This window comes from Mus pahari, chromosome 1, assembly GCF_900095145.1.
Source record: "Mus pahari chromosome 1, PAHARI_EIJ_v1.1, whole genome shotgun sequence".
Lineage (NCBI taxonomy): Eukaryota > Metazoa > Chordata > Mammalia > Rodentia > Muridae > Mus > Mus pahari.
Window position 1 is genome coordinate 95,417,114 of NC_034590.1, and position 19,409 is coordinate 95,436,522.

A 19,409-nucleotide genomic window follows, 5' to 3' on the forward strand; every position below is an offset into this window, starting at 1 on the left:
TCCTCCTCCTCCTCCTCTCACCCTCCACCTCCTCCTCCTCCTCCTCTCACCTTCCACCTCCTCTTTCTGAGACAGGGTCTCACTATGATGTCCAGACTGGCCTCAAACTCATGATCCTTCTGCCACAGCCTCCTGGGGCATGGGACATGACACCAATGTGACACCCAGTGCAATTGTAAGCCACCCCAAGTTACTTTCCCTCTAGAGTGTGGGCAAGAGACCCAGTGAGATACGGCAAGGTGAGGGTCATGCAATGAGGTCATGGGTTCTTTCAGCATGGGTTTTGATGGTAAGGTGGAGAGGTGAATTAGGGTCTCGGGGAACTCTTCTTGTCTGTAGCAGGCGACAACAAGAACTAAACCCACCAGGAAACCACACGTCACCAAAGTAGAGTGAGCTCCTGGGTCACAGAACAGAGGGAAGGTGGCATGTGAGATTGTCACCGAGGGAGGGCAGGGACTGAGCATGGCATGTCGCCCCAGCCTCCTACAGGCACAGGAAGCCACACGTGCCAGTCACAGGTGGGGGTGGGCTCATAAACACCACAGACCAGGTGCTGAGATGACATCTTTGTAGGTGAGTTGGAGCGAGACCCAAGGGTGTTTCAGCTCCCAGGCCCCAAGGTGGGGAGTGGGGAGCCACTCTTTTCTCCCCACCAAGCTCCTCAGGCTAGAGGTATCTGAAATGCAGGGGAATCACTGAACTCAAGAGTCCCAGGTCCTCTGCCTAGACACGACACAGTGGTGGTGTCCATACCTCTCCCCGTCTGGGGCCCTGGGCTTAGACCCACAGCTTGCTTTTAAAACATTGCCCAAAACCTGGCTTTCAAGTTCTTGTTAATTTTTATTTTATCCCTAAAGTTCCATTTCTCGTTACATAACAAAACAGGCTGTTGCTGAAGTCACACAGCTGGTTATTTCCAGGGAAACGGACAGGTGTCTCTTCATGCCACGTGGATCTTACTGAAAGCCCACAGTGAGCTGGAATGTGAAGGAATTTTCCAAATGGCTTGTTTTCCTAGCTCAGCTGCACTTTCCCCAGGAGCTGGAAGAAAGCAGACATCATCCTGTCTGCTCTCAGAGTCTTTCTGGGGCTCAGGCTCTGTTCCCTGGGAGATAGAAGAGGTCCCAGCACACCCCTCAGTCTCCAAAGCACCGGAAATCCCGTGGCTCGCTTTGGGGTCTCACCATGGCTTCTGTGGGTCCTGAGCACAGTCCCTTCATGGATGCAGGACTGAATTTTTTTATTGCTTTATTTTAAGATAGGGTCTTTCTATATAGCTCAGGATAGCCTAGAACTTTCCATACTCTTGCCCCACCTCCCAGGTTCTGGGATTATAGATGCTTAACGCTATGCCTGGCTCTTTGGTTGACTTTTAATTATATAAAAATAAATATAACACAATCTGGAATCATTCTTACAACTTTGTCTTTTCTGTTTTTTGAAAACGTGTAATTTAAAATTTTTAATTAAAGTAATTCGTGCACTTCTGTGACACTGTGAGTGCCAGGCTACGGATGAGCTAGGAGAGTCTTCAACCAATGAGCTGTGACCTCAGTCTGGTGTTTTTATTTTAAGTGATACACAGTAGTTATACATATTTTGGGGTGGTGTGACATTTCATCACATGCGTGTGGCGTGAAATGATTAGAACAGTTGACATATCCATCTGTGATGGTGAATCCTTGTCACCCTGATAAGCTTTAGTTTGTTTCACCATGGAAACAAACCTCCGGGTAAGCCAGTGAGGGTGTTCCCAGGAAGGTTTAGCAGAACAGGGAGACACCTCCCACCCCACATGTGGGCATGGGCGCTACCACTCCATGGGCTGTGGTGAAAAGGGGCAATGGAATGAGAATTCATCTTTTGGTTTTTGATTGTGAACAGGGTGACCAGTTGCCTTATGCTCCCGCCGCTGTGTCTTCCCCACTATGATGGACTGCACCTTTGATCTGTGAGTCAAAATAAACCCTTCCTTCCTTCCCCCTCCCCATCCATACTTCTCTCCTCCCTCCCTCCCTCCCTCCCTCCCTCCCTCCTTCCTTCCTTCCCTTCCCCTCCCTCCCTCCTTCCTTTCTTCCTCCTTTCCTCCAAGTGGCTTTTTAATGGGTGTTTTGTAACAGCAACAAGAAAAAATCATAACCAATACACATTACCTCAAATGTTTATCTGTTCTCTGTTTTGGAACCATTGAGAATCTCCTCCTCCTCTCCCTCCTCTCCCTCCTCTCCCTCCTCCCCCTTCTTCCCCTCCCTTTTCTCCTCCTCCCCCGTTTTCTTCTGGCAGGGTCTTGCTATGTAACACATTCACAATTAATTAATTATTGTCAACCATAACTATGGTTCTATACAATAATATTAGAACATTACTTCTCCCTCTAAACCACACTCATTTAATTATTTATTATATTAATTTTCTCTTCTGGTTTAAGCAGCTGAACTCGGGGCACTTTGTACATCCCTACAAGTGCGAGTACACCTCAGACTTCTTGACGGCTAGCGAACTCATGGACCCAGTGGGACAATGTTATTATTCTAGTCCTCTGGATCAACACTTGTACAATCACTGCAGTTGGGGAGACATCGAATCGATGTCTGGCTTGACTTCCTGTACTGAGGATCCCACGGGAGTCCCTGGGCCAGATCCCACCCAGAGAAGACTGATATCTGTATCCCTCATCTGTCTCTCAGATATTTAAGGTCAGCTAGGAATAATGATGGCAATGGCAGTTTGGGTCCCAGGTACTACGCCTCCCTCTGGGTGGCTCATCCCAATGGCACCAGGTTCAGCTTCAATAGCTCTCACCAGGACTGAGGACAAGCCAGCTTCCCATCTGCACAGTGGACACATTAGTCCAGTCCTTACCACCAGTCACTGAGGAGTAACAGAAGGAACCCACAGCAGGCTTGCCCCACTGCAGCCCCTCCCCCGCCTGCCCACGGCACCATGGCTAAAGGAGGTGTACAGACATTTTGGCTAAAGACATCATAAGAGGCCAGCTCAACCATGAACACAGAGCACCTTCCTATGATTCTAGGCATCGCCTTGGTATGTATTACAAAAACTTTGGACTTTAATGTTTTGGGTTTTTTTTTTTGTTTTTTTTTTTTTTTGGTTTTTGGTTTTTACCTTTCTCCAGCCTGGTGCTATGCAGTTGGATCCTTTCTTATTTTGAGACATCAAACTAGCCTCTAGCTCATAACTATCTTGCCTCAGCCTCCTGAATATTGTGTTCACAGAGTGTGATAGTATGCCTGGCTAAGGGTGCAAGAATTTATTGAACCAATCCAGCCAGATTCTCATTAAAACCAGACTAAGCAGGCCAAAGACAGAACTCAAGGTCAGGACTGGTTAGCACAAAAACTCGGAGGGGTCTGAGTCACACTGGGCCACCGGAGTCTGTCTCTCCCATAATGCTGCCATCGAGACCAACGACAATCAGTGGGCTAATTTTCATAATTGCTAATTAACCCTAATAACTGGTTTGCATAAGGGCTGCCTGGCTCTGCTTTCTCTTCTACCAGAGAAACATTTTGACCTTGGACTCATCTGGTGCAGCAGATGGCAGGGCCCAACGTACCCCAGGAGTCAGCACTAGCCTTTGTCAAGCCTGGACTGCCTCTCTTCCTGGAGGGCAGTCATTCCACCCAGGGGGAACTCCCCAACATCACACCACCCCTCCAAGGCCCAGAGCATGCTGTACTCAAGGGTTCACCCCAACCAGCTTCCCGAGTCTTTCCATCAGTAGGTGAGACACCAATCTTTCTTTGTAAATAGCCTTGAAGTTTGCCTCTGCCTCTAAGAAAGAATAGTAAACCCTTGCTCTTGGCCACCTGCTGATTCTGTCTTCACTATTTCACCTGGCTGCTACTGACTCCCGAGTTTATATTTTCTACAGATTAATTGGAAAAAAAATGTCTTTGTCCTCCTACCTAGTCACACCCATGAAAGCAGTGCAGACCCTTTGAAGCCAGTTCGAAGTGGCTTAATTCCAGTGTGCCACCAAGATCAAGCCAATTAACCTCCCGGAGCCCTGGCTGTTCAGATGTCTGGAGTTATGGAGACAGCCACTCACTCCAGCAGCTCTAGCAGTAGGCCTTCCTGCTGGGAGGCAGAAGGTCTTTTATTTTTCTGATGGGCAAAGGCTGGGATGAGCCCTCGGAAGAAGACGGAGTACCTCAGCAGCCCGGGTAAGAAGCTCAGGGGGATGGCAGAGCCTGCGGTGCTGGCTGCTTTTCCTCATCGCTGTGATTCCTTACCAGAGCAACTTACGGAAGGGCTTGGTTTCTTGGCTCACAGTTCGAGGGTACAATCCATCATGGCCGCTGAGCGCGAGACAGCATCAGCATCAGGAGGCAGAGGGAGACACGATGCTTGGCAGCCTTTCTCCTTTCTATGCTGCCTGCAAGCCCAGCCCGTGGAATGGTGCTGCCCACAGGAAGATGGGTCCACTAGCCCAGGCTAACCCTCCCTTGCAGACACGGGCTTGTCTCCTAGGCGATTCTAGATCCTGTCCAGTTGATGATATTAACTGTTCTAGCTGCTTGAGCTGACAACTGATATGTACTTGTTTGGACTGGAGAAGGTGGAGGGGTGAGCAGGCGCTTTGGGGCTGAGGGAGAGATGCCTGGAGGGCAGAGGGAAGGGAAGGGGGAGAAAGGGGGCTGCTGCAAGCACCGTACACCTAGCCCCCTCCATTACTGACTCCTTCTTCTTGGTTCCCCCTGTCTTCCTTTTTAAAATTTATTTATTATTATTTTACTTACTCACTTTACATCCCTCTCACTGCCCCCCTCCTGGTCACCCTTCCTTAGTCACCCCACTGCTCAGCCTATCTAAAGGCAAGGGTCAGCTAGGGAAGGCCTCTATACAACCAGGTCAGAAACTCCCGGCCATTTGGAGCCATGGACCACCCCCTTCTCAGAACAATATTTTCAGTTGCATAAAATAAATGCATGTGGTGACAGAGGGAACCAATTGCAGGAAATAACTTGGCAAAGCACGCAGATTCCTCATGTGGGAACATGCACGCTGTTTTGTGAGCATGTTAAACAAGATTTGGTGGATGCCCGATAAACGTCCAGCTCCGAAGGCTGCGCGCGTCAGAACACCTGCAAGCAGCTGCCGAGGGATGCGGAAAGGATAGGCGCTGCAGGTCACAGCATCCTGGCTCCTGCCCCATCACCACAGTGTAAGGAAATGACAAGTGACAATTTACAGGCTGCAGAAATAAGGGATAAATTGTTTTCCAAACCGGTTCACAGACTCTGAATTCTTCAGACTCCATGCCTGACCTCACCTCTCGGCCCTTCCCTAATGGCTGCTCCTTCTCCATCTCAAAGTTCTAGGGGCTTCACCTTCTCCATGGAGGGGGTCCCCATTTTAATCTCCTGTACCCACTATGCCTCACCTTGATTACTGCAGCATCCTCCCTACCGTTATTCCCAGCCTCTCTGTCTGTCTGTGCCTCTGCTCCTGAACCTCCCCCACCCCCCATCCCCACCCCCACCTCCCACCACCCCACCTCACGCCACCCCCAAGTACTAGAGACGGTACTTTGGATTTCATCTGTGCTAGACAACCATTACTGTGGGGCCATATCCCCAGCTCCCCTTTTAATCTTTTATTTTAAAACCGAGTCTAAGTTACCCAAACTGGTCCTGAACCCAGTGTGTATCTCAGGCTTGTCTTGGTACTTGTGAGTTTCCTGTCTCTGCTTCCACAACAGCTGGAATGTCGGCATAGCTGGAAGGTACCCAGCTCCCTAGTTCTGCTTGATTGCATCGGGGCTCCACCCTGAACCCAGAACCCGCCCCCAAGTGCAGAGCGGATCCTGTAGTTCCCTCACCCCTTGCTCTGAACTGCTCATTGCCTCTGTGTTGCCTGCAGGATGAACTTGGGTGGTTTAAGACAATCAGCAAGGTCCTCAGCTCTCCAGCCTCATCTCTTAACACCGTCCCCCCACCCATCTCTGCCTTCTTGCCATCTGAATACCTGAGGTCTCAGGATTACACTCCTCCCAACCCCTTTGCCTGTGTCAGTCCCTCCCTGAGTTGTGTGCCAGGGGAACACAGCCTGCTTCCCAAGTCCTACCGTGTATAGCTCCTCCATGCCTCAGTTCAGCCACACAGTCCCTGGGAAGGTGACGATGCCCCTTCCTGCCTGGGACAGAGAAGTGCCCAGGCCGCATTACGGTAACCTCGAATCATTCTATGGCACACTTCCCAAGAGGGAGTTCTTTTCCTTCATTTTTCCCCAAACTCAAGCCAGTAGCTGGAGCCCAGAAGACCTTCAGCGGATGTTGACTGAGTAAATGGATAAAAGGTGAAGGGCAGGAGGGTCTCAGTCTAGAGCAGCAGGGAACTGGATGGTGCCCGATGCTGCACTGCTATTGTGACACCCTTCTCCTTTGCACCGAATTACCCAGCGCCTCTGGGGAGCAGGCTGTAACCTGTTGAATGCGGCTCCCTCTGGTTTCTCTACACACCTCAATTAGAGGTGACTATGCCCCTTGTCAGGAGCTTCTTGCTCCTGTTTCATTCCACGGCAGCTCCTCCAGTGCATGAAGAATGGGACTGCGGGGTTTATAGAAATTCAATCTGTATGTGGCTTTTTAAGGGATGTGTGTCCCCAGCCAGCTTTGGGGACAGTGACAATACCTTGATATTCTTCCAGGGTACTCCCTGCTCAGCCCTCTGGGACATGGGTCTGGAGATATCATGCTAGACACCTGGCCCTTGGGACCAGTAGCCTTTTCTGGTGTGTTCTCTCTCAATTTCTCTGAATCCTATGGGAGGTGATTCTTCCTTAGCACCTCCATAGGAGGAAGCTTAAGGGGGAGAAGTCTTTTCCTTTCTTCCTTCCTCCTTTCCTTCTCTCCCTCCTCCTCTTCCTCCTTCCTGTCCTCCCTCCCTCCTCGTACCTGTCTTCCTTTCATAGCCCCCACTGCTAGGGATGGAACTTAGGTCTTCAGGCACACTATGCATGTGTTCTACCACTAAGCATCAACCTCAGCCAGAAGGGGTCCTCTCCTCTGTAGCCCTGTGAGAGCCCCCTGCATGCACCCCTTCCTATCAGTCCCTTGTCTCATGCCCAAGTCAAGCACACAACCCACTGCACCCCACACTCATGCTGAGTATCACAAGGCTGACCCTTGCTGTGTGTGCTTGTCCTTCGTGGTGGCGCCCATGCTGTGGACATTTATAAACAGTAGGTCAGGGCTCAGAGGAGATGCAATAGCCTGTGCTCTCCCATCCTCACAGGGCTGTGCCCAGGCCCTGGGGGATACAGGGGACACCATGTCCCCTGGTGCTGAGCAAAGGGAGATGAGCAGTTGTCCCCCTGAAGCTGCTTCCCATGCTCCTTACCTGAGAGCACCGTAAAGACGGCAGCAAAGGCATTGAGCTTCAGCCCGTCTATGACGCTGCTGGAGTGCAGGAGCTCAAGACACATGAGGCTGAAGCCGACCACCAGCAGAAGGATGTAGAGCACCTCGGAGACCACCGACAGCCACAGCACCCCTGGAGAGTGAGGCAGGAGCAGGTGAGAGGCTGTCCACCCCCACTAGGTCAGCACCACCCAATGAGAACAGCAGGTCATTGCAAACCCAAGGGCAGCTCTAGGTGCTCCTGTGCTATGGTGCCCTGAAGGACCAGCGTGGGATGAGGTTGGCATTGCGGGTATAAAGTAGAGCCAAATGAGGAGCCTTTACGGGGTCCTTCATCCCAGCCCTGAGGAGCACCCTGCTCTACACTCTACATGGGCAAGTTTTCTATTGCTAACTCCATTGCAGAGAGGCCCTCTGTTAGCTGAGCCACAAAGATCCCTAAACCCCTTTACCTGATCTCAAGCCTTGCCTACACCTTTGCTAACCCTACATTCTCCCCTGTACCCTGCCCTGCTTGTTTCCAGAAACCACTACTGCCCGGTCCATGACATTGACCTGTGTTCTCCCAGGCGCTGCCATGCTTGGCTGTGAGCTTGCTCTCCTGGACACAGATGATTGGTCATTGACCTAGCACTGACCTGTTACTGCCCTTCTCTAGGACTCTGAGCATGATGTCACTGATGTAGACCAGCAGAGGAGGTCACAGTGTTCCAGTGAGAAAAATCACCAGTTCCGGCTCTTCCCAGAGGACGCTGCCCCTCCGCCCTTCTAGTGGTTTGGAGTGTCTTCTGGGTTGCCACAGTTTCTTCCTCTTCTCAGCCCACCTTGGGCTGCTAACATTGCTAGCTTTCCTGTCTGTGAGGCAGTGAGCTGTGCACAGACAGCCTGGTCCCCAGTTGAGCACAGGTCTGGAACCCCAATGACCCTAAAGGACAGAAGGTGTTCGGCCATGCCTCCTGGGCCCCTGGCTCCTGTCGCAGCTACAGCTTCCAACAGCCTCCCTGCCCCTCCACACTCCCTGCAGAGAAGTGTGTAGCCATCAGTCATGTAGGCAAAGCCCCAAGCTCCTAATATTTAGTCTGGACTCCACCCCCACAGTTACCTGGCAACAGCCAGGATGGTCCAGCCAACTATAAAAGGAGCTGTTTGCCCCCTCCTTGCTCTCTTGCTATCTTACCTCATATTCCCATGTTCTTACTCTAACTCCCTTCCTCCCCTTCTCTCTGCCTTCCCTCCCCCCCCCCCACATGGTCATGGCCGGCCTCTGCTTCTCTACTCTCTCCCTTTCTACAGTAAATGCCTTAGAACCACGGTCTGCCTCTTCTCATCGGGATCCTCCATGCTGGAGCATTGGAGCAGGTCTTTCCCTAAAGAACTGCGCATCTAACCTCCCACCAGGAGACCGTTCTGCATTATCAACCGTGGCCGCCAGCAGCCAAGCCAAGCCGCCCGGCCAAACTAGCCACCTGAGCTAGCCAGACTGTCCCCTCCCTGCTGAAACCTGCCACAGCTCTCCTCCTACCCCTTTCCCTTCGCCAACCCTCCCCCGCCAGAGTCCACCTGAGGGTCACCACCTGTTCCCAGCTCTTCTGTGACATACAGTGGCGTTTGGGATGCCCAAGAGCGAGAACCTGTCATCCCTGGCCTTGGTGCAGCCCAGGGACCCCAAAACTGGCTCTTCCGTGGTGCCTGAGAGTCGGAGCCCGACTCCAGCAGTTCCGCGGGGACCTCAGAGTGTTCCCTTTCCTCACCCCTAGAGTGGGATCCCACAGCTTCTCACAGTTGAACGCCTGCTCGGTGATTCCATGGGGTTTCACACAGTCAAACCCCACCCAGCATCCACTCACCCAGTGACCCTAGCCCCGAGCAGACGCGGGACCCCATTTTTGCCCCACACCTGTCCACAATGTCACCCTCTCTTCTTCCTTTATGCTTGCCACCTGCACAGCACCTGCTTTCTCTGGTCTACCTGGTCTCCTTGCAGACCCCTATCCTGGCACCATGTCTCCAGCATACAATTCCTATCTGGCCAGTCCAAGCTCCTTGCCAGTCCAACTCAGGACACAGGAATGAACCTCTGTGCCTCAGTTTATTCATCTTCAAAGTGTGGGTAATAGTCAAAGCCATGGTGCCAGCACTGAAGAGAAACAGTTTCTTGGTTCTGTGTAAGACTCAAGTTAGCCCAGTGAGGGACCTGACCTGGTCACTGACCTGCAGATGCTGCTGTGTGGAAGGAACATGCTGACTTGTGGGAGGAGCCCAGGGGCTTCTGACTGAGATCAAGATTAAAGATGGAGTTGATGGGGAGAGATGAATTTGTGGGTCCATGGAAGGGGTAGAGAGTAAACGGTGGGAATGGAGACCCATCCAACATGCATTCCCATCCACGCCACATTGATATGCTAGAGGATGTTTGAGCCAAGCCTGGCAGGTTGGAGATGGACCCAAGACCACTCAGTGCTAGGAGAGCTGGCCACAGGAGAGACAGCTTCAAGAACAAATGGAAAAGAGAGGCCTGGCTCAAGGCTGGGAAGGTGAGGCTAGTGAATGCTGTCAAGGTGACACAATCTAGACCCACCTGGGAAAAGAGTCTCAGTGGGGACCTGTTCAAAATGGGTTGGACCGGGAGTGTGCCTGAGGGGTTTATCTTAGTTATATCAATTGATGTGAGAGCGGCCTAAGCGGGTGGCAGCATCCCTTGGGTTGGGGTTGTGTGAGTAGAGAAAGCTGAGTGGGTAGCAAGCATGTGCTCATTCTCTTCCAGCAAGCATGCAGTCATTCTCTTCCTGAAAACATCCATCCATCCATCCATCCATCCATCCATCCATTCATCTCTCTGTGCTTGACTATGCATGTGACTAGCTGCTTCCCATTCCTGCCTCTAAGAATGGCAGAGCAGGCTTCCGAAGGTATCGTTCTTCATGGGATCATTAGTTCTGTCCTTGCCCAGAAACTCTGGGGACTTTAGGGGCTTGGGATCAAATCCAGGCTGTTTCACTGACCAGTAAAGGCCCACTCAGAACCTCAGTAATCTCTTCTGTGTAATGGGTGTGTGTGGGGAGGATCCAGGAAGTGACTATTCCCCAGAACAGTAGTCACTGCAGTCCTTATTGAGGAAATGCCTCCAAGAGACATGGGTGAGATATGGAGAAGCAGGAAGGACAGACGGGGTATGTGTTGGGAAGCCGTATCTCAGAGCAGCCTCTACCAGGGTCTCATCGCAGTCCTCACTGACCACCCTGGCTGGAGGGCACAGAGGGAAATGCATGTTCTGATGGGTGAACAGAAAGGGCTCCATGTGCCACAAAGCCTTCTATGGGCACTGGAGATTAGTGGGACACCAGGCTCCCTTATTGTTGGCTCTGTAATGAATACCTCGTGTCCACTTTTACCATGGTTGTTATTGCTACTCTTGGCGTGACAGTGACAATTTCTATGATTATTATCTTGCTTCTGTTTCTGAGATAAGACTCACTGCATAGCCCCGGCTAGCATAACACTTGGATCCCCCTTCCACGGTGCTGGGATTACAGTAGTGTGCCTCCATGCCCAGCCTGTTGTTATGATTCTTAGCTCTGGGGTTAGATGGGTGGAGCCTTCATGCATGTGCTTCTGTGCCCAGTGAGAAGATAAGGAGCTACTCTAGCCCATCAGCCTAGTCCTGGGCAACGGGTGCCAGATGCTCCATCCTCAGCAACCCAACCTCGTGCCCTAGATCCAGGTGTGCTCCACACTGGCACCTTTGTCTGACTTTCTAGTGATGCCCTGAACCAAGGAACCAATATCACTCTCAAGGGGCAAATAAGAGTTGTTGGGATAATCTTTTTGTGCAGTGTGTAAAGGTTGTCTTTGTATTATTCAGATGTTGATTTCTGTACTGGCACTGGATAGAGTACAAGGACCTTGACCTTGGTACTGTTATTTTTATTGGATTGTCACCTGCCTGAGTATCTTGTAAACATTCTTCTCCATCACCTTCTGATTGGTTTAATAAAGAGCTGATGGCCTATATCAAGACAGGAGAGAAAAGATGGGACTTCCAGGCAGAGATAGGCTCTCTGGGAAAGAATCAGGTGTGGAGGTTGGGGCTGGGGAAGAATATTTGCCAGCCTGACATGGAGGAAATCTAATGGTCTGTGACATATACTGGGACATAGAGGTAACAAGCCACATGGTAAACTAGTATAGACAGGGTTAATTAAGTGATACAAGCTCGTTGGGAAATAGCCTAAGCTAAAGCTATAATAGATACTAATTGTCTCTGTGTCATCATTGGGAGCTAGTGAGTCAAGACAGTGACGATAAAGAGTCCCCTGAACCCATGGCTGAGATGTTGGTGGCACAGATCTATTACCTCTCAAAGACTGAAACGTTGAGTTGAACCAAAGGACGAAGCAGTTTCATCCTCATATTCTAAAAGTTATTATTACCTCCATTAATAATGTGTTCTTAAAGCCTTCGTAACACTTCTGTGAGTAGGGTGAGGAAATCAGGGTCTCCTGCAGCCTAGGCTGACCTCCAACTTGCTATGTAGCCCAGGATAGCCTTGAATTCCTGATCCTCCTGCCTCCACCACCCATATGATCAGATTGCAGGCATATACCACCATGCCTAATTTTATGTGGTACTAGAAACTACATCCCTGGATTCAGGCTAGGTGAGTACTCTGCCAGTTGAGTCACACCCAAAGCCCTTACTTATCAACTGTTACAAGGATGCTTGTAACAAGGATGTTACAAGGCTCAGCATCTTCTGTGCAGTTACTTGCTATGCTGGTGATTCTCTGTAGATTTGTCTTCACCCTACCCCCTCCCTCTGTGCCTACCCAGACATCCTCCCATGTCTCTGCCAGGGGAATGCTCTGTGCCAGGACCCTGAGCATCCTGGACCCATGGCTCAGCCCTCAGGACTAGTGAGACACCCATGTCTCTCTGCCTGTGTCATCCTGCCCAGGACTGCTTTTGCTGTGTTCTGCTATCTTGGCTCTAAGTGTCCTCTCCTCCTGGCTGAGGTTGAACCAGCCTCCCACTACTGTCAGCCTTTGAGCCCTCAATTCCATAAAGGTAACTTCTCTATGCCATTTGAGCAATTTTGCCCCCAGAGGCCCTCACACTAGAATGACCCGTGTGCTGTTTGGAGAATCCCCACCCATCAAGGACCCTCCCTGGCTCATCTTTTTGTGGTGGTCAATCCTGGTCTTCCATCAGAACTAGATCCAAGTCAGAGGTCCCAGTAGCATCTTGATCAGCCATATAGAAGCACTGGGACTGGTGATGGGCATGCAGAATCTTGGGCCTCACCTGATACAATGGGACTGGACACTGTTTACTATAAACTGCTGTAGTCACTGTGAAAATCAGCATGTAGGGCATTGTAAAATAAATAAATAAACAAATAACCCAGCTATGTCACTCCTGGGGCATGCTCAAAGGAGTCCCACTCAGCATGTCACAGAGGCACCTGCACACAAGTGTCTATTGCTCCCCTATTCACAGTAGATAAATATATCTGCCCATCAACAGCAGATGACCAGATATGGAAAATGAAGTGCAGTGGAGTATTATTCAGTCATAAAGAAGGGATAAGATTACATCATATTTAGGGAAGCAGACAGAACCGGAGTCACTATGTTAAGTGAAATAAGCCAGACTGAGAAAGGCAAATCACATTTTTCTTCTCATTATCGAAATCTATATTCAAATTAAAATAGCAGGGATACTGTAGAGGATACCAGAAGGATGAATTTGATGGAAATACATTATTTACATATGTAAATGTCATAGTGAAGTCTTTTTTCTTTTTCAAATAATATACTCTAATTAACACACAAAGAGACAAGAAAGGCAGCCCAGCTGACAGCAGAGCCTTTTCTGACTATAATGGGGCTGCAGAGGATGTGGATACATGCTCAGGCTCAGATGCTCCCGTCTTTCTTTTCAACATACATATGGAAAAGAGAGTTGACTTTGGTAAACATAAGCTCGTGCTGGAACGGCAAGTGTTGGTGTCTGGAGGACATGGCACAGACGGTGGGAATAATGAAGCGGCAGGAGACATATGAAACGCCAGGGACGGGCAGAGGAAGCAGCAGCAGCCAGGCCTTGGTTATGGGGAGGGGTGATCAAAGACAAGGAGAGTTTTCCAACTTGCTGCTGCCACTAATGGCTAGATTTGCAGCAGAAAACGGGTGACCTTCAGGGGCAGAAGAAATGGAAAGATTTCTCATCAGGTGGGGCCCAGCTGACAGTTAATCCTGTTAGCTGCACTTCTTGCCTTTTTAAAAAACAGCTTGGCAGAGTCAACTCTGACCCACATCAATGGAACTGATGGGTTTGCAGGAGCGATTTCCCTTCCCTGCAGCCCCTTCCCAGCTGAGAGTGGCCAGGGCTGGCTCCTCACTGGACTCAGAGACACCTGGGGGAGTCGAGCCTCAGCCTCCAGTGACCTGGAGTGTGGGTTCACCTCCAACCCTCACTGCCCTCATTTGAGAAGTGGGCAGGGTAGACACGGAGCCAGAATGACAGACATTGCAGAAGCAAGCACCCATGGGTGCTGTGGGCTTGATGCTGGTGTGTGTGCCTGTGTGCATGCGCACATGCGTGTGAAGGTTATGAAATAATATTTCTGGTGAATGAGTATAATTATTAACAGTTATAGTCAAACCTCAAATAGGAATACCATTCAAGAGCTGTGTGGGTGCAACATGCACCTACGACACCCCTAGCCATGCAGCTGGTCAGTTATGACCTCTCGATGGAAGGAGATGCCCTAGAAAGGCTCGATTTTATGGTAGACATGTTTCCATGTAGATTTCACACCAAGTAACAGCAATGAAGCACCATGGCTGGGGTGTTTTAGCTCAGGCCTCTAACCCCAGCACTTAGGCTCAGGGAGGCAGGGGCATGAGGAGTTCAAGGTCATGCTCTGCTACCTGTCTGGTTCAAGCCTCGTTTGAGATGCACAAGACTCTATCTAAAATACGACTAATTAGTTGATGAAGAAGGTGCAGTGAATGATCCCATCCTAAAAAAGTAGAGCAAGGGTGAGGCGCCATAGAGGAAGATGCTCAGCGTTCTCCTCCCGTCCTGCACTTGTGCGCCAGAGTGCTTGCACCTACATCCCAAAAAGGACCACACACATGGAAAGTATATGTAAATCTCCCACATATGCACCACACACAGGGAGAAAGCATAGAATAGTAGATATGTGAACATTATCATATACATCACACTCACACAGAAAATATACAATTGTAGATATACAAAACACCCTCATGTGCGCCACCCACATATAGAAAATATATACTGCTAGATATGTAGGCATCTGAGGTGACTATCCTTATCAAGTATGACCTGCTATATGTAACTGGACATTCCCTGCCTCCATGTGACTGTCAGTGTGCTGGATTTGTCAGGGTCAGCGCCACCACACGCAGAAGAGCGAAGTTCTGGGATGTCAAGACAGTGATGGGAATTTTTGGTTCCGTTGTAGTCTCTTGGGAGCAGTGCTGTGCCAGTGACCATCATTACACAGGTTGATGGGGTTCAGCAAGGTGTTGCTGATCATTTGTAGGTGGGTGTCCTGATGAGGGAGGGCCTGAGATTGGGCCAATAGCCATCACCATGCAGAACTGCAGCTCCTGTATCATGAATGAAAACCAGGTCACAATAATCAATACTAAGACAGAGAAGTGTGGATGGTGGTACCAGAGAGCCTGGGCAGGTGACATACTGCTACTGAGTCCCAGTGTTTCTTCTGTAAGTGGGGTCTCTGCAGCCACTTCCTGGCCCACTCTAAGGATTAGGTAGCTCACTGGTGAGGCAAGTGCTAGCCCCTCTCTGTCTGCACATGCTATGTGAAGCCTTAGCTGTTCCTACTGTGATCCTCAGTGCTCCCGTGTGACGTCACCCAGGTCTGGGATAACAGCCTCTCACCCTTAGACAGATACAGTCTTTCAAGGGATCAGAGGGGAACAGTTGCAAAGTCACAGGAAACCAAGATGTGATAGTGTTTCAAGGGGAAAAAAACAATTATTTTTCCTCAAAACAAATAAATAAGAATTCATCAGTTTAATACATTGGATCAATAAGTCATAGCACGGTGGCTGTGGGCTGAGTTCGGCAGCACGCCCTGAAGGGGAGCATGTTAAATCATGTAAATGACGCGAGCCAGTCTACTGGGGCTGGGAATGGCTCAGTGACAGCTGCTTCTTTTGAAATGTCAGCATTGGGGGGGATCAGTGACCAGACGGTGTAGGCTGCCAAGAAAAGGCCAGAGGCCTTGAAGAAGCAAGAGGAGGATCTCTGGAGCCACAGCCCCCAGCCTGCCTGCATATGAGAAGCTCTCTGTGCACTGCAGGGTGGGATGTGCTGTCTCAGAGGAATGCAGAGGCAGAGGCAGGCTAGGGGCTCACTGCACTCCCTGAGCCATTCTCTGTCACAGAATGGGAACTCAAGGGCAGGTCACTGGAGTAGCCAGAAAGGGAAACTGCAGAGGGACCAACAGACCTAGCCCTGTTGCTAGCGTCCCTCTATTTGAAGCTCCAAAGGCAGGGCTCAGAGGTTCATCTGCTGCCGGGGGGCCTCAGTTTTCCCCTTGGGAAAGTCAGGGAATTCTCACACAAGCTGCCAGCAGACAGAATCCAACCAGCAGAAATGTCTTGTTTGGCCCACACAATATTTTTAAAAATATCTGCCTTCATTGTCAACATTTAAAAATAGGAAAGGCCTCATCAAACTCCAGTTTTCTGAAGTTTATTTGCAAATTGGGTGGGCGTGGCATGATGAGCCTGAACCGCCACATGGCCAAGTGAAGCCAGGGCTACCGCCCAACAGAGCACATGCTGACAGGGTGGCACAGACTCCCACCTGGCACCTCAGCCTTGTATGGTTCCTCCCTGAGTTTACAGCCCACATGACAGTATCTAAAACCATTTCTGTCCCTGATACTACAGGGGCACAGAATTGTTTTCTTTGGGGTTTTGGTTATTGTCTGGTTGATTATTCTCGAGACTGAGTCTCTCCAGGTAGCCCAGGTTGCCCTGAACCTGTGAACCTCCTGCTTCAGCCTCCCAAACTCTGGTTTTGCTAATGGTCACCCCCAACTCCTGTCTATGGATGTAGTATTTCAAAGCCCCAGGTGATTATGAGACCACATGCTGGAGACATCCCTGAATCACCAGCTTTCCCTGCGCTAGGGTCTTAGCATCCGTGCGGGAGGGCCACTATTCAGAATTAACTGGAAGGAAAGGCCTTTGGCTCTGACTCCTTATCAGAGCCAAGTATATGAGGAGTCTTCTTGTCCACAATTCATAGCTTGAGGCTGAAATGTCTCCAATAGGCTTCCACAGTTGAACAAGCACTTGGTCCCCAGCTGATGGTGCTGTTTGGATCTAGTTGAAGCAGGTCTCTAGATGTGGGCCTTGAAGGACATACACACCCCTGGTTCTGTTCCATGCTATCTGCTTCCTGCTTGGCAGCACAGAAAGCTGCCCCACCCCACCATGCCATCCCCACCATGGTGACTAAGGGCTTCTAAAAGCATTCTCCTAAGTTGCTTCTGTCAGGCATGTCTTGAGATCAGATGAGTAACTGCCAGCCCCAATGCATCCTGTAGTCTTTCTACCGAGGCCCAGAGATGGTGAGTGAGTTCACAATGATCTGAGTCCCTTTAGCAAGTCAAGATGTCTTTTTTTTTTTTTTTTTTTGGTTTTTCGAGACAGGGTTTCTCTGTATAGCCTTGGCTGTCCTGGAACTCAGTTTGTAGACCAGGCTAGCCTCGAACTCAGAAATCCGCCTGCCTCTGCCTCCCGAGTGCTGGGATTAAAGGTGTGCGCCACCACACCCGGCGTCAGGATGTCTTCTAGGCTTTGACTCAAGGTCCCAGTGGACATCCTCAGAGGCTGCCCTGTGGGATGTAACGGGGCACTTGGAGTGGAATTCCCGAGAATTCTTGAGAACGTGGAACCTGGCTGTTTTCTGCAGACCCTGCTTTTCTAGAACCATCCTTTCCTATGCCACATGACTCAAAGCACACCAAGGCCTCAGCATGTCCGGGAGCTCTGGGATGTTCAGGACCACTCCCACCCAGACTACTGACTCAGGTCAGCAGTAGGTCAGCTCCCCGCAGGCTGAGATGCATAATCAGGAGCCAGGTGAAAGATCTGCAGCAACAGGTTCAAATGCATCACTGAAACATTTACTGCCTGAGCCAAGTGAATCCCAAGCAGAGATGCTCGTCTCCAGCCTTGTTCACGCCCTACCTCCCAGTCCTGTGCCTATGCCACCTTGCACGGCAGTGGACCTTGAAGAAGTGATTAAGGTCTTGAGGTTGGGATACCCTGGTCCACAAGTGTCATCACAATGGGGCACCATTGTGCAAGGTGGGAGGCTGGGTTGGGAGTGAAGGTGCTTCATCAGAAGCAGGGCACACAGTGACATGAGCCAAGGGTCCCACTCTCTTTTAAAATGAAATGAGGCAGAAGAATGGGCTCTCAGGAGCATCAAGCATGCCACGAAGGGCTGGGGCTGGGGCTCAGCTGGAGAACACTTGCCTAGCATGAGCAGAACCCTGGATTCCATCTCTGGCGCCATGAAGTTTCCAGAAAGCAATCCAGCCCTTGTGACAGACACTTGGACTTCATACTAGGGACCTCATTAATTGATAAATCTGTTGTTTTAAGCTACCAGGTTCCTTCAAAGTCACCTCCTCCAAGCCACCTGTCCTGACTACCCCAGCCTCAGCAGGAGTTGCATGGAGACTCTTGCATTAAATGTCTTGACCCTTCCTCTCGGTGTCTCCTATAGGCGAAGAGCCTGAACATGGATCAAGACCTCTGCAACCGACTGACCTTCCCTGTTCTCTTTGAGCCTCAGTACATGGGAGGTCTTCAGGAACAAGTGCCCCTTCCTCCCTTAGCAACAACCACTGAACAACTGGTTTGTCTCTGACAGTGCTATGCTTCCTCAGAGCTCAGAAGTCATAGTCCCTGTCAATTTTAAACCGTCTCTGGCAGATGTGCCCTTTAGAACGGGCTCTTCTGGAAGCCGAGGACAGTCTCAGAGCATCTGAGACATGCCATGGTGACCTTGGCCTTTGGCACCAGATAACAGGAATTGCTCATCCTCCTCAGGAAACAGAAGCTGACACTGGAAACACACCATTGCCTTACATGTTGGGACTGGAGGGTGGGGAGGGGAAGAGAGCTAGAGACTCCAAGGCCAAAGTTGAGCTCTGGACCCACAGACATGCCTGCAGCCCCCTCTCGGGTCATCCTGGCCTAGATGCCAGCCTCCTGGCCTTCCTTTTCCATCTGCACCTTGTAGCCAAATGGGGCAGAGACGGAGAAGTTTCAAGAGTCCTAAGGTCAGGATTTGGGTTTAGGTGTCTTTGTGCACCCCCATGTCCCCTGCTCCCCTTTCTTTTGTTCTTTCTGTGCCATTTCTGTCTCTCTCCAGATACCTACGATATTCTTAAATTTTTATTTCAATGCTATGTTTGTATTTTTAAAGAATCAAGATTCTTTTTGAGACTCTGCCAGGCCAGGACAACATTGCTACTTTCAAACAGGGGCCAGGGCTGAGCGGCAGCTGACTGAGTGTGGACAGACAGGTCACTCTGAGTGACAGCTGACTGAGTGTGGACAGATGGGTCACTCTGAGTGACAGCTGACTGAGTGTGGACAGAAAGGTCACTCTGAGTGGCAGCTGGAGAAAGCTGTGGGAGGGGAGATGGGGGGGTGGAGCTGTCAGTGATGGTGGTCAGAGGCACCCAAGGCGTCGGGGAGGGGGATGAGGCCAGCAGGGCATGGTGGGAAGCTTCTTGTACCTCCTAGACACCAGGTGATTTCATGCCACCTGCTGCGGGTCTAGGGTTGTGGGGCTGTTACTGGGGTGGGGGAAGGGAAATCTCCCCTGTGCTGGTTTGTGATGGTTGGTTGGCTGGTTGGCTGGTTGGTTGGTTGGTTGGCTGGTTGGTTGGTTGGTTGGCTGGTTGGTTGGCTGGTTGGTTGGTTGGCTGGTTG

At 50.5% G+C, this 19,409-nt stretch overlaps 1 protein-coding gene across 4 annotated transcripts in view; it reads right to left on the reverse strand.

The window, feature by feature from the left end:
- The window catches only part of Gsg1l (GSG1 like), a 197,369-nt gene that overhangs the window by 66,273 nt on the left and 111,687 nt on the right, over positions 1-19,409 (reverse strand). For 2 of the 4 annotated variants that reach the window (XM_029532867.1, XM_021209511.1), the window contains exon 3: positions 7,368-7,520. The exons of 1 other annotated variant lie outside the window; for it this stretch is intronic. In XM_029532867.1, coding sequence (XP_029388727.1) covers positions 7,368-7,520 — 153 coding nt within the window. Of the gene's footprint in view, positions 1-7,367; positions 7,521-8,025; positions 8,088-19,409 lie in introns of those variants that run through there. One more of the 4 variants, XM_029532870.1, reaches the window with a different exon arrangement.